At 40.1% G+C, this 15,610-nt stretch overlaps 1 protein-coding gene across 7 annotated transcripts in view; it reads left to right on the top strand.

The window, feature by feature from the left end:
• Positions 1-15,610, top strand: part of PDE1C (phosphodiesterase 1C) — a 306,148-nt gene that overhangs the window by 252,153 nt on the left and 38,385 nt on the right. For all 7 annotated transcript variants that reach the window (XM_070424539.1, XM_070424538.1, XM_070424543.1 and 4 more), the window contains 2 exons: positions 5,936-6,160; positions 10,239-10,316. In XM_070424539.1, coding sequence (XP_070280640.1) covers positions 5,936-6,160; positions 10,239-10,316 — 303 coding nt within the window. The remainder of the gene's footprint in view (positions 1-5,935; positions 6,161-10,238; positions 10,317-15,610) is intronic.

Raw genomic sequence — 15,610 nt, 5'->3', positions numbered from 1 at the left:
GAATGATGTTATAAATATCCAAATGGCCCTTGGCAGAAAAAAAGGTTCCCCACCCCTGATTTGGGGGCTGATAATACACACCACAGAGCTATTGCGAAGAACAGAAAAGATACACGGTGTATACACACTTTAACAACTGATAGCTCAATTTTGAAAATGAAATATATTTTAATAAACATTGCCTTAAATGTATACAAAAGTGTGTGTATACATTTTTGGGGACACCCTGAATGTAAGGCACGGGGGACAGAGCCTGAACGTGGCTTGCGCCTGTAAATCTAGCCGTTACTTTTCAAAATTGGAAAGGAAAGTTGAACGCCAAGTTAAGAAGACTGTGGTAAAGTGGCCACCTATAACTAATATTTTATAACTAGAGGCCTGGTGCATGAAATTCGTGCATGGGTAGGGTCCCTGGCACTGGCAGGTGATCATGGCCAATTGGGGACTTCTTTCCTCCAACTGCCAGCTGCTGGCTGGGGCCTTCTTTCATTCCGCTCTGCCCCCTGGTGGTCAGTGTATGTTATAGCGAGCAGTCGAACTCCCGGTCAGTGGAACTCCCGAGGGGACAATTTACATGTTAGCCTTTTATTATATAGGATATTTTCAGCCTCCCAGTAATCCTGTTGACTCGTTGACAGGCATTAAGAAACACCAGTTTTTTTCCGTTAGTGGTCAGTTTGAATTAGACGGTCCCAGGCTGTTTTGCTCATTGTTCTTTTTTAGAAAACCCTGACTTCATGAAAGCTCCCTGCATGGGGCACTTGAACATGTGTTGTTATCAAACTGATCAGAAATGGGACTGGCTCTAAAGTCTTGATTCTATTAGCCAATCTGATTTACAAAGCTAGGTAGGCCAGAACCCATAGTTATTAGGAAAGATTAAATCAATACCTTTTATAGCTCTTAGAGCTGAAAAATCATTATTTCCAAACAAAGATGTATAGGTATAACCATTTCCAGGTCTGATCAATATTGATAAATTTCCACTCATTATTTAATACTTTTTTAACCTTTTTTAAAACCTGTGTAAGAATAATGCATGTTTAGGTTATAATGTGGAAATATAAATTAAAAAAATATATACACACATATATATATATACATATATATATAAAATAAAGTCACTTACAATCTCTCTAGCCAGATATAACTGTTGTTGAAATTCTGATGTAATTCTTTTTTATTTGATTTATTATGCATTTACTAGTATATAAGAAAAGAATTCCTTGTAAGTTGGGATCATAGTATAATATTATCTTGTATTTTACTTTTCTTTTTCTATCTTAAGCATTTTATCCTGATGCTGAGTAGGTTTAGAAAGTATGATTTGAATGGCTATGTTGTATGTAATGCCATAGTTGAATCATTCCTCTACAGAGCATTTTGTTTTCAGTTCTACATCATTGTCTATAACATTGTTATGAACATACATGTTTAAAAACCTTTGAGGCTGACTCTGAATATTTGTCTGGGATAAGTTTCTACATGTGGAACTTTTTTGAAAAAAATAAATGAAAAAAAAGCTTAAAGCTCTTGATATCTACTGGCAACATTTTCTCAGAAAGTTTCCTTTTTTTTTTTTAACTTATGTTCCCTCCCAGTAGAAGTATAGTGAGAATGTCTATTTCCCACTCTATTATTATTTCATAATAACTCTTCATATATTAAGGATAATAATTCTTCAGTTGGCAAAATATGTTGCAATTTCTGCCCTACTTGTTTATCATTTGCTTTTTAACTTTGGCAGAATGGTCTTTTAACTTATGGTCTTTTAAAGTACATCCCATTTTTATTTCACTAGAGATTACCATTACGTTTTTTATTGAATTATGTTTCTATCAATGTAAATATCAAATGGTATGTAGTGATACTGCTTTGAAAATGCCGAGAAATTTATTGAATTTTTACTTATTTTCTCCATACTCACCAATTTTTATTGGAATAAAATGAGATTTTCAATCTAGGTGATTATAAGTAAATTGTTCATTTATAATGAACTTATCATTTAATGTTATTTTTATATTTGCATCTGGTTTTATTTCTAGCTTGATAACAATTACTTTTAAACACTAAGATTTGCTAGTTTTATTGAACAGGTTAATGTATTTCCTTATTCTTAAGTTTTTAACATTGAATTTTTCTGTCAGCTGGAGCACTTCTTTGGCCAGTACTTTTAGAAAGGACCCGTGGGCATGCCTGAGTCCTTTGATGTCTAGAAGTACCTTTCTGTTGTTATGGTGAACAACTGAGAGTTGACTGTTCAAAATTCATATGCTATTTTAGTTATTTTTTTCAGTTAGTAGTTTCTCTCTCTCTCTCTGTTTGTAAGTAGGTTAAGTAGGCTTTTCAGAAAATTATATCAAGGGATAACTAGCTCAATACTGTTTTAACCAACTGGCCTATAATATCATTATTCAGAAAGGCAAATTAAATGAAGAAATAATGTATTTCTCCAAAACTGCATGGACATTCGGTGTGAGATAGAAGCAGCTCTCAGGAGGACTGTAATTTATGGATCACAAAGCCTCTGCTCTACTTGAACCCTTTAGCTGCTGGCTTTTGGCCATTTCATAAGGAGTCACATCACAGATATTCTGAGATGGTTTTGAACGGCATGCTTGCTTTCTGCTAGTGTAGAAGCCTGGGAGTGCCAAGGATGTCAAATCTAAGACCTGGGAAAGTTAATTCTGTGCACACATGCCATCATTGCAATCTGTTAGCACATACAGACTGATTGTGCTCTCACCTACTTTTTCTCATTGTAGAAAATTTTTATGTGTATTAATAATTTCACCCTGAAAATATAAGGGAAGCTGATTACCGTGGAACAGGCCTATCTCCTCTTGATTTAATCTCTTTTTTCTTCTTGATGTGTTTATTTTGAGTAGTACCACTTTAAGGGCTGAGGTTAAGCATACTAATACCAGGTATTTCAGACATATGAGGAAGAGGTGGGAGCAGAGAAGGTGAAGGGCAGTGCAGAGCCACCCACTTGGAGCATGATCGCTTCAGGGAAAGGAATCATATAGTGGGGCTGTCTCAAATTGGAATTGATTATGATGTCGTAAGAGTTGCCATTTGTTAATTTAAATATTAATTGCCTGCTGTCAGCTGTAGTTGAGCAAAAACAGATTTATTTCTGAAATGCACCCCCTGCCCAGTTTTCATTTTTGCTGGATTTCCCATAGAAAATTGGTCTGACTCAGTTGTCAAATAAATTTTTATTGCTCAGATAATCTTTTATGCTGTTTTGTAGTAAACCGGACGTCAACACCTTCAGTTTTTAATCAAAATTATTTTTAACTTGGGGATGTTTTAAATGTAGAAAGTTTGCCACAGACTCAGTGGAACTTCTGTGAGGAGATTATAAATTATTTTATCTGAAGCCCGAGTTTGAATGAATCCTCTCCCCCCATGCCTCAGTTTCCCTCTCTGCATCATAAGAATAGTCATCTTTTTACTCACCTACGTTAGTGGTTAAGGAAACCACGTTTTATCAAATGGCTAAGTCTTCCGGGGCAGGATGCTACGTTTGTCTACTTCCTGTACTGACACCGGGCCGATTGCTGATGATGGAATATGTAGAAGCCAGGATCATTGGCAGAGAGGGTGAATCACACGCACTGTGGACATTCGTTTAGTCAACAAATGCTCCAGGAGCATCTGCTCTGTGCCAGGTGCTGTACCAAGCACTGGGAATTCAGGGATGGAAGTGATGTCTGATCTTTGTCCTCCGGGCACTGCAGAAGGACAAGAGGAAGTCTGGATGAGCATTCTAGCAGGCCTCCTGCGCCCTGCAGTCTCTAGAGAATGCAGTCTCACCATCTTCTTCTCCAAGGCCACTCATTTACTCTTTAGTTGTGCCTTTCTATGGAAGTCAGAAGGCATATTATACGATAGATGCACATAATTGTGTTATGTTGTAAAGAAACCTTACTTTACCTTGTCATTGTAAATTATAACTACAGCCTGTCAGGAGAGGAGAATGTCATAAAATATCGAATGGCAATCATTTAAACTTGAAAGCAATGCTTGTTAACCCTGATTGTGTATTGGAATCATCCAGAGAGCATTTACAAATCCTACTCTTACTCTTCCTTTGTGTTTTCTGGGGTGAGGCCAGGGCTTTGGTTTGGGTGGGGTGGATGGGTATCAATGAAGGGATGAATAAACATCTCATAATGTATCAAGGAGAACATCTGAGCCAAGCAAATGTAAGGGCAGATAATGCAAAAATAAAGCCGGAGGTTATAGACATCCACAAAGTTCAGTATCACAAAGTCCCAAGAACATGTGAACTGGCACCAAATTTGGGATTTGTGCCCTTTAGCAGCTAAAACAAAGGGAAATGTAACCACACGCATAAGCCACCACTCTGGTGCCTATTAGATTAAAAGTAAACGTGTTGTCCATGAAAGTCAGCTTTTGTCGGGACCAAGACTAACCCAGGGAAATGAAGAGGACCCCTGACGATGAGGTGTAGGACATGGTTAGCACATCTAGAGGGGAAAAAATCAGTAAGATTCTTTGTAATGGAGGCTGATGGCACAGTCAGAAAGGCCTTGTGTGTGAATGAAATGCTAAGTCTCCAGGCCTTTAGGGAGGAATGGTCTCTGCTAGGTGCCTTCCATGTATGTTATTTCCTACAACCCAGCTCCACTTGGCGGCCTCCAACTCCTCATGTCGTTGGTCTCAACCCCTCATGTCCTCGGTCATTTGACCATATCATCTGTCACTAACCCTTCTCTAAATGGGCTTTAGCCATACTGGCTAACTCAGTGCCCCTCGAACAGAGCAAACTCATTCCTACTCCATGGCCTTACTTTTTTATTTCCTCAGCCTGGAATGCTATTTTCCCTGATTATCGCATGGCCAGCAACTCATCATTCCATATTTCGTCAAATGCCAACTTCTTCACCCTTTTGCTGGTTGTGTTCTATCACGTTACTTACTATGCTTGACATTTTTTGCAAAGCCCTTTTTGCCATCTGAAATTCTCTTAGTGGTTTGCTTACTTGATAATGGTCCTCTCTACCTGTAAGTCTACTTGCTGCCATGTGACCAGTTCCTAAAATGGTGCTTGGCACTGTAGCTGCTCAGGAAATATTAGTTGAATGAATAAACCTATGTTTTCATAGGCTATATTTTTGTTTAAGTACAGAGCCAGACCCTTTCTCAGTCAACCGAATTGGGAAGCAGGCTGACACCCTCTCAGTTAAAGGGGAGACACAGATAAGGACACCTGGCCAAACTAAGCGCCACCTCTCATCTGTGGACAGTTTGCAGGCATGTTTTTGAAGACTTAATTATCCTCTTCCTACTTTTAACTTTACAAGCAGTGATCCGAAACTGTATTATTCTAGTGGTGGTGACTTTTTACTTTATAATCGCTTGCTTATGTTTAAACTTCAGGTCCTGAGCAAACCTACATGAAACTCCATTTTTTCCTGTAACCGTGGGAGATTTTGTGGCCTCTGAGCCTTAGTTCCTCATTGTAAAGTAGCATTACAATGATGGTAGCTACCACCTGAGGTTGTTTTGAGAATGAAAGGAAATGATCCTTGGAAAGCATTTAGCATCAAACCTGGCATACGGGATATACTGACAAGAAGTTATTGATGATAATACTATTATTAGTAATGCCAATTATAATATTGGTTTATTAATTATTATGATTACTTTCCCCCGTCTCTTCTTCTAATCCACTGATTTCAGTAATGGCATAACCATGACCCGATTTTATTTATTTCCTGAATATCCATGCCAATCTGACTTGAATTAACTGAAAATAAACCCAAACCCAAAACACTCAGTAGCACCTTAGATCATTTCAGTGTATTGTTAACCAGTGCCCATGACAGGTTTTGTGCAAAGAGGCAGTTCTCCTAATGGCGTGACCTCTCTCTCTCTTTTCAACGCCTTGATGTGGACACAGAGGAGAAGGCCAAGAAGGAAGCCGAGGAGAAGGCCCGCCTGGCCGCAGAGGAGAAGCAAAAGGAAATGGAAGCCAAAGGCCAGGCAGAAGGCGCAGCCAGCAAGGCGGACAAAAAGACACCCGGGAAAGCTCAGAACCAAGTCAACGGAACGCGCCCCAACAGGAGCGACAACACTCGTGGGAAAAACGCCAAAGAGAAGTCGCCAGGAGGAAAGCAGCAGAACGGTGAGTGGCATCACCCTGGGGAAAGGCTCTTCCTGGGGCGAGTGATAGTGTCACTGACATTTAATGAACGCTTACCGTGTGCTGGGCATTGTTGGTGAGATTTCATGTTCACGAAACCATTTAAAAATCCTAACAACGCTGCGTGGGGCCTACACTCATTCCCATTTTGCAGGCAAGGAAACCGAGGATCAGAGAGGTGAGATCACTGGCTTTAGGTCAAGCACCCCCGAGGTAGTAAGTGCAGGTCTATGTGAGGCCAAATTCTGTAATCCACGGTCAGCAGGTTGGTGCTGTTGGGGGGAGGAAGAAATAGGAGAACTTGAATGGCTTAAACCAGGTCTTTGGTAGACAAGATGGGCAAGATTGGGACTCAGCTGCGGTCCACGAACACCCTGTAGTCTGTTTACTGCAGGGCTAACGCACCCCTATGTAAAGGACCAGAGAGTAAATATTTGGGGCTTTGCAGGCCATGCGGGCTCCATCACAGCTGCTCAGTGCTGTTGTTTCAGGGTGAAAGCAGCAAAGGTAACATGTAAGCAGGTGAGCGTGGCTGTGTTCCCATACAACATTATTTATCAAAGTGGAAATTTGAATTTTATATAGTTTTCCCACGTCATGAAATATTCTTCTTTTTCTACCTTAACCATTTAAAACATGTAAAAACCATCCTTAGTCTGTGGGCTATATGAAACCAGGGCAGGTTTGGCCCGCGGGCCATGGTTTGCCAACCCCGGTCTGGTCAGGGAGAGAAGCGAATGAGCACAAGTGGGCTGGACACCAGGAGGGTTGTGCGTTCTGGGGGAGAGGGACCAACAAATGCCCAGAGTGGGCAGAGGTGGCAGTAAATGCTCCGTGGTGGCCAGGGGAGCCTGGGAGAAGCAGAGCAGGAGCCTGAGTCTCCAGCGAGCCTGGGTGAATTTCACAACTGTGTTGATTTCCCAAAGTAAGCAGTTGTCTACCATTTCCCTTAAAATCTAAGTATGAGATGAGAGGTGGGAAAAGAAATCAATTTAGAGCGATAATCAGAAAGGCTAATGGTGGTTAGGGACTGAGTTGCAGCAGCCTAATTAAAATGATTTATAACCGCACGCACGGGCTCTTCTGTTCCGCCTGCTCATTGGGTAACAGCTCACAGCAGCCATTACTCCATACACAACCCGTGGGAAATTACCTAATGGGTTTCGTTGAGGAACATCATCAAACAAGCGCGAGTCACTTTCCCTGCGCCCCACCTTGTGGCCGCCGGAGGTATTTCCGGGTAAGAGCTGAAGGACCCTGGATGAGTGGGGTTCTGGGGGTTTGGGTCCCTAGCAGCAATTACAGGATCTGCTAAGCGTTGGTCTCCATCCAGGCACTCCCCCCTCAGCCTCCCCAGCCCTGACCGAGAAGGCAGGCTGCCAGGGGCTGCTGGCTAGCATCTGGCAAATGGAACTGCTCCTGCTGGTTCTGGAAGGCATCCTGGTCTTGCTGCATCTGTGGGAAAAGCTCTGGTCCAGGGCTACCTGAAAGGCTCAGTATAGAGTGCATTAGAGGTGTGAAGGCTCAGTGAGTAAAGAGAGGCCTTTTTTTTCTATAGGGAGTTAGTGTGACTGCAAGGCTCATGATCCTCGAGTTCATCTTTGCCATCCTTAAAACAGGGATGAGCCAGTATATGAACTGTTTCATGGCACCTCCAAAGGAATTCATCTATTTTGACCATTGGTGATGGTAGAAGGTGACGACCACATCCTTTACTTAAACTCCTCCTGCTTGTGGCTGCCCTTCCCTTCCATCCCTCCAGCCAGTACAACCAATTTCAGAATTAAGAATGAGGAAATTTGGAGAGTTTATTGACTTCTAACATAGCTTAGGATTTGTCACATTTCAGTAAAAGTACTAATACTTACTTTGTAAAAGACATCACAGTCAAAAATGGTCTTGAATTCTTCTTAAATAGCCATTAATCAGCCTGAAGGTCAAAGGCATTTAGAAATGGTACCATCAATAGAAGCTCGAAGTCTAAAACTTGAGCTTCCTACGAAGGTCCCAAAATATAGTAGTTGAGAGGCTGGCCTCTACAATCAGACTCATCTGTGTATATTGTGGTAAGTTACTTTATTTGTGGTATAACGTGGAGATGATAGGAGTTTCACATCAATTCTTTATAGGTCGATTTAAGCAAAATCTCTTTGTAGAAACATCAATTGACCATTTGTTCAAAAACTGTCAGGCAAATGGCTTAAACCAGGTCTATGGTAGACAAGATGGGCAGTTTCAGAGGGAGACCCACATGCAAGGTCAGGGGCAGAGGTGGGGCCGGGTGAATGGATGAAGCCCAGGACTGACCAATGTGGAGAGAGTTGGCTGCAGTGAAGAAAAAACTCGAACTGGGAAAACCCCTCAGTCATTTGGTGAGTGAGTTGTTCAGCAGATGGATCATTTAGTGAATTGAAGATGGATGAATTTGTCTCCTGGCATTAACAGCACCTCCATAATGGGTTGTTATAAGAATTTAATGAAGTGGTGCACACTGCCCGGCACAAAGAAAACAAAAAAGGTCAATATTCCTTGGGCCCAGCTTACTCCTTCCTGGTTGCATTATTATTAGGGTCCTTTTGCTTCAGTAAGCACCAGGATGTTAGTGGTAATGCATTCTTGGTTTTACACAGGCTGAAAAGAAAGCTCCTATTAGAAACTGGTAAGTAAAGTATCCAACACTTGAGAATAGCTCTGGGGGGAGGGATGCCGTGGTTTTTCAGTGTATCACTGGCATATTGTTGAACAGATTGTGGGGTGGGGTGGGGAGGTGGGGGTAGAGTGGGGGTGAGGTACCTTCTCTTAGGTGCCAGCAGCCTCTCTCTCTGAAGGCTGGATAGTAAACAGTGCTGGCTTTGTGCATCTCTGATGCAACTATTCAACTCTGCCAGTGCAGCAAGGAAGTAGCCCTGAAATATATAAATGAAGGTGTGGCCATGTTCCAATAAAACTTTACTTACAAAGGCAGATAGCAGGCTAGACATGCTCAGGGGCCATCATTTGCTGACCCCTCCTCTAGGTGACTTTGTTGACTTCGTCATTTACTATTTGATTCAAGCCCAGGCCCCGTGAAGTTAGATTTTTGACTGGTAGAGGAGATGATCTCAAAGGTTATGGTATTATTGCCTTGTAGGACATAGTCAGTTTCATCTCTAACCTAGCAATCTTATTTTAACACATTTTACAAATACCTATAAATATCCAGTTCCTGAAATACTTCTGGAACCATCCTTACTATCTCCCTCATTCCCTCATAAATTTAAATGTGTTTCGACGTTTTCATTCTACATTTGCGTGCTAGTGTTTTTTAACTTTTGCCAATTACATTTCGACAAGCTCCTTAATTAGAATGCTATTTATAGCTCTGTTCTAGAATAATAACAATTGTCATTGAATGATGTGTCAGATACCACATTCAGTACTTGAAATGCATTTGTCCATGCATTATGCCTATAAAATAGGTATTAATATTCCCGTTTCACAGATAAGGACATGGAAGCACATAAAGGTTAAAAAGCTATTCATTGACATCACTTACATTTAACCCAGGCTGTTCCTCACTCCACAGCCTAACAATAAAGTTGAACTGCCTTTCTCGAGGATAAACACCATTGCCTTAAGTACAACCCTGTTAAACAGGAACTTTCAATTAAAAAAATACATACATATATATATATATATATAGAGAGAGAGAGAGAGAGAGAGAGAGAGAGGGGAAGGAAGAGGGACAGAGAGAAACATCATCAATCAGTTGCCTCCTGCCTGCTCCACAACCCGGGCATATTCCCTGACCCGGAATCGACCAGTGACCTCTTGGTTCCTGGGTCGATGCCCACTGAGCAGCACTGGCTGGGCAGAAACTTTAATCTTGATTTGCAGATCATAAACCAATATCCAGGACCTACTCTGTGGTCTAAAGGATGTTTACCCCCGACATGTACCCCCTCCTGACTATAATTATACTGTACCTTCTCTTTTTTTAACCTTGACAGGTTTAAAGTTATTTCTAACTTCCTCCTTAGGCATCTACATATTCTATTTGTGTTATGTTTATTACTTGCAGGTGACTTGAAAGATGGTAAAAATAAGGCTGACAAGAAGGATCAATCCAGTGTCGGAAATGACTCAAAGAAAGCAGATGGTAAGGGCAAAATTCTCATTACATTTTCCATAGATGTGCCATTTAATGCCAGCTTGTTAGAATTTTACCTAAAATTGAAATGGTGGTTGTTACTATATCCTTAGATCCTGAAAAAGCACTTCACCACATTTAAAGAGTACCATTATCCATTTTTTTAATAATTTGTAAATTATTGTTGTATTTCTTCTCCTCTACCATACTTTCTCCATCACAGATGCATTCTGTACCTTCTTTTCCCACTGCCATTTTTCACTGTAAACTTTATAAAAAGTTGACTCTGGACTTGCTGATTATAATGGAATGGAATGTGAGTCTTTGATCATCAATTGTGCCGTGTAAATGGGAAATGTTCCATGTTTTCAGTTTTTGCATTTTTTAAACCTTTAATTAGTTACTACTTTGGGTAAAAACAAACACAGAAATCTGTTCCGTGTGATCATGACGCCGGGAGGCCCACACACTGGAGAGCGACATAGCTGTAGAACTCAGGACGACAACCCCACCCCAGCTAGAAGCAGCCTCGCAATGCGCTTCATGAGCACACCTTCCGCTTTCCAGCATCCCACTCTTCACATTATATCACCCTCCAAACTTCGAGCTATCAGATTGAAAGACTTACTCTCACTTTTTACATAAACCTTCTGTTCCAGTGGTAGCATGAGCTCATGTTCATCTGTGTACATAATATGAAACTAAAAATGAAAGTTTCCAGGTAGTGGATTTTGTTAGAGTCCCAGACTCTTTGAATCTGATCTCCTTGGAGACGATGTAGTGGATGCTACGCTCCTCCTTGAATTCTTTGGTGGTAACGCCAGTGAAGAACCAGTGCTGGAAAGGCAGGTTGAGGAATAAGAAAATATTTGAACACAACTTCTCACACACACTCACATGCAGGAAAGAAATCTGAAAAATTTCCCCTACGATCACTCAAATAATTCAGTCCAGGTGTCTTATCACAGAATATCTAGAAAGTGTCCAGCTGGTATGGCTTAGGGGTTGAGTGTTGACCCATGAACCAGGAGGTCATGACTTGATTCCCAGTCAGGGCCCATGCCCAGGTTTCTGGCTCAATCCCCAGTGGGGGAAGTGCAGGAGACAGCCGATGGGTGATTCTCTCTCATCATTGGTGTTTCTCTCTCTCTCTCTCTCTCTCTCTCTCTCTCTCTCTCTCTCTCCCTTTCTCTCTCTGAAATCAATAAAAACATATTTATAAAAAAGAATATTTGGAAAGGACACATGCAGTTTTTCACCAAATTGTGCAAACAAAAACCACTTACCTAGTAAATACACTGTCGGTGAATGATTGTGACTAAGATGTGAATTATGTGAATATAATATAGAATTCAAATAAAAGTTTCTTACCAGACTCAGGGGTAAAGTTTGTTCAAATACTAGAGGTTTTTTGCCAGATATCATTTGCCAAGTCAAGGTAACACAAACCAGAAAATGTGTTAGCTCTAAACACATTGCCTGGAAACCCTGACCCAGCAACTTCGCCCATCCGAGTTCCTACAGCATAAGGCCCCAAATAAATCAAGGTTCAAATCTTTAAGGTGGAGTCTTGAATTTTGTTAATTTTTGTATTGTGCTACAAATATCTGTTATTATGTTGTCATGTGGGCATTGGGATAGAATTTTGTTATCTTCATTAAGTTCTTTTATTTCACCTGTGCCCCTTTTAACCAAATTGCCCCCTTCCCCCAAAAAACATGTATAATTATTTTAAATACTTTTGAGAGGGCATATTAGTGCCCAGTGTGATCAAACCCGCTGGGATTTGAAGTTTTAACATTGTATGCCTTTAGAAAGAAATTGAATGGAAAGTGAAGCAGAGTTGGTTGTTCCCAAACTCCAATGAGCTGAGGCAGGCAAAGAGGGAAGGAGCGTGTGCTGAAAGAGTAAATTACATCCTGGCATAATGAACACATTGCAGTTGTATATTATCTCTGTCAGGCTCCTGAGGTACTATTTAGTGCCCTGCCCACTAATTTTCTAACTGACTTCAAAGAATGAATTATACATCTGATAAGGGGTTAATTTCCAAAATATATAAAGAACTTCTACAACTCAACACGAAGAAAACAAACAATCCAATGAAAAAAATGGACCGAGGACTGAGTAGATACTTCTCCAAAGTGAACATACAGAAGACCAATAGTGATGTGAAAAGATGCTCAATGTCACTAATCATCAGAGAGAAGCAAATTAAAACAAGGATGAGATATCAGCTCACACCTGTCAGAATGGCTACCGTCAATAATCAACAGACAGCAAGTGTTGGTGAGGATGTGGAGAAAAGGGAACCCTTGTGCACTGTTGGTGGAAATGCAGACTGGTGCAGCCACTATGGAAAACAGTACAGGGTTTCCTTAAAAAATTAAAAGTGGAGTTGCCTTATGACCATGCAATTCAACTTCTGGAGATATATCTGAAGAAAACGGAAACACCGATTGAAAAGAATATATGCACCCTATGTTCATTGCAGCGTTATTTACAAGAGCCAAGATTTGGAAGCAGCCCAAATGCCCATCAGTAGATGAGTGGGGGAAAAAGCTGTGGTACATCTACACAATGGAATATTAGTAGGCCATAAAAAGAAGGGAATCTTATATTTTGTGATAGGATGTATAGACCTGGAGAGTATTATGAAATAAGCCAGTCAGAGAAAGACAAGTACTATATGATTTCACTCACATGTGGAATCAAATGAACAAAGTAAACTATCAAACAAAAGAGAAACAAACTCATAGATACAGAGAACAGATTGTCAGAGGGGAGGAGGGTTGGGGGCTAGTGCAAAAGGTTAAGGGATTAAACAAAAAAAAACACTCCACCAACAACTCGTAGACATAGATGATTGTATGGTGATTGCCAGAGGGAAAGGAAGGTAGGGGGAAGTAGAAGAGGGCACAGGGGGGTAAGTGGTGATGGGAGGAGACTTGACTTTGGGTGGTGAGTACACATTGCAGTGTGCAGTTGATGTTAATAGAGTTGTACACTTAATGCCTGTATGGTTTTATTAACCAATGCTACCCCACTATATTCAATTAAAAAAAAAGAATGGATGTCTTTTTGAAAATACCTTGCTTACTCTTAGAAATAAATATCTGGGCTTCTGAGCCAAGATTCTCTCAGGGCCTAAACTTTTACAGTGTCATTGAGAGACTTGTGGGGTACCACATGGATGAATCATTTTTAGTGGGTTTTAGTCATATTTGAAACAGCCTAGCTTCTTGGACCTGTCATAATTTTTATAGTTGTCCTTAATTATGGACTTGCCCTTAACTTTACTTGACTACATTAATAGAGATATGTGATAGCCACTGCTTGTGACTCCTAAAAGATTGATTAAATTCTCTTTAAATTGATCTGTAGATTTCATTTAATCCTAATTAAAATCCTAGCAGACTTTTTTTTTTGGTAGAAATTGACAAGCTAATTCTAAAATTTATATGAAAATGCAAAACACCCACAATAGACAAAGCAACTTGCAAAAAGAAGGGAAAAGTTGGCCTGACTTCAAGACTGATATAGCTATAGTAATCAAGACAGTATGGTACTAGCATTGAAATAGACAAATGGATCCATGGAGTCCAGAAATAGATCCACATGTATAGGGACATCTTATTTTTGACAAAGGACATTCCATGAAGAAAGTCATCAATGAACCATAATGAAACAGCTAGATATCCATCCACAAAATGACGAACTATCTCTACTTATCAGATACAAACATTAATTAATACTTAAACATTAATTAATGAAATAGATTATTAACTGAAATTGACCATAAAATGGACCATACACCTAAATTTAAAATGTGAAACTATAAAACTTCTAGTTAGGAACACCAGAGAAACTCTCTGTGGTCTCGGGTTAGGCAAAGATTTCCTATGCAGGACAACAAAAGTACAAACCATAAAAGAACAAATTGATAAATTATACTTTGTCAAAATTACAGACTTCTACAACTTCAAAAGCATCATTAGGAGAATGAAAAGACAGTCCACAGAGTGAGGGAGAATAATTTCAAAAGAATATTTGATTCCTTATATTCAGGATACAAGTCAATCTCAATATTCAATAAAAAGGAAACAGCTCAAGTAAAAACATGCAAGAGATTTAAACAAACAGCTAGCAAGCAAGCACATTAAAAGATCATTGAAACCATCAGGGAAATGCAAATTAAAAGCCAAATTAAAAAAACCATATGGAGAGAAAACAAAACAAAACAAAGCTTACATGTGGGGAGAAGGTTTTACACTTGTAGATTATATTCATGTAATAATCTCTCAGCTTTCTACTTCACTGTGTCTGTCAGGATACAATTTGATCAGCTCATTACCTCATTGAGGAAATGGCATTCCTTGCAGACACTCTTTCTATTTCTTAAGTTGCTGATGTTCTCCTCTTTAAGGTCTCAGCACAGGAGAAATGGAAGAGGCAGTAGAGCCAACATTCTTGTTAGTTTGTGTAGAGCAACTAATTGTGATTTAAAAGTTTTTTTGTGTACATGAGAGGGTTTTGCCTGTGATTTAATCCTTCAGAAGACTGACATCTCATGACCTTGCCTTGCTACAGGGCTCACAAGAGTCACCTAAAAAAATGAATGTGTTTTTCCTGTTTTCCTTCCAGCTGGTCCCTATCAAGTTAGTTTGAAATGTAATGAATAAATGGAATGAATGACTTGGGAATTCTTTTTAGGTGTCTTTTATTCTATATAATGATGTAGCACGTTATTAATTAAAAAAACAGTGGCAGGATATAGTCTGAACCTTTACACTTGGGTTGTAAAAAATAATGTCATTTTTAACTAAACTTGAGACATTTTTTGTCCTTTGCCTCAGGGGCAGGACATCATGACTTGCTCTGTTGTGGAGTCAGTGGTGATAGATGGGGCCTGTATAGACCGGGAGGCATGCCCTGCTCCGCAAATCCAGGGGGAAACAGTCAAGCAGCAGAGCGCAGGGAGAACTGAGACACATGTCTATCTGTACAACAGAGACTCGTCCTAACTTAGGTTCACATCCTGAGACTTGAGAAGCAACAGATGCACATTTACCATTATTCAGGAGGCACGCATTTGTTGAGGCCACCATCAATTTCTGTATCTACATAGACACTTGTATACCAGTATCCTCATCTTAGGGAATCACACCTACCTCATTCTTTCTTCCCAATATTTCCCTCCATTCTACTCAGGACAGTGGCATCAGGCTGTCCTTATACACCAGAATAAAGAATTGCCTTATTTCAAACCCATCAAAACCTTGGCTTGTAGTTGCTGTCTGCTT

Source organism: Myotis yumanensis, unplaced genomic scaffold, assembly GCF_028538775.1.
Source record: "Myotis yumanensis isolate MYYU_CA2020_CCGP unplaced genomic scaffold, mMyoYum1.0.hap1 SCAF_9, whole genome shotgun sequence".
Taxonomy (NCBI): domain Eukaryota; kingdom Metazoa; phylum Chordata; class Mammalia; order Chiroptera; family Vespertilionidae; genus Myotis; species Myotis yumanensis.
This window is presented reverse-complemented; position numbering and strand designations above follow the sequence as displayed.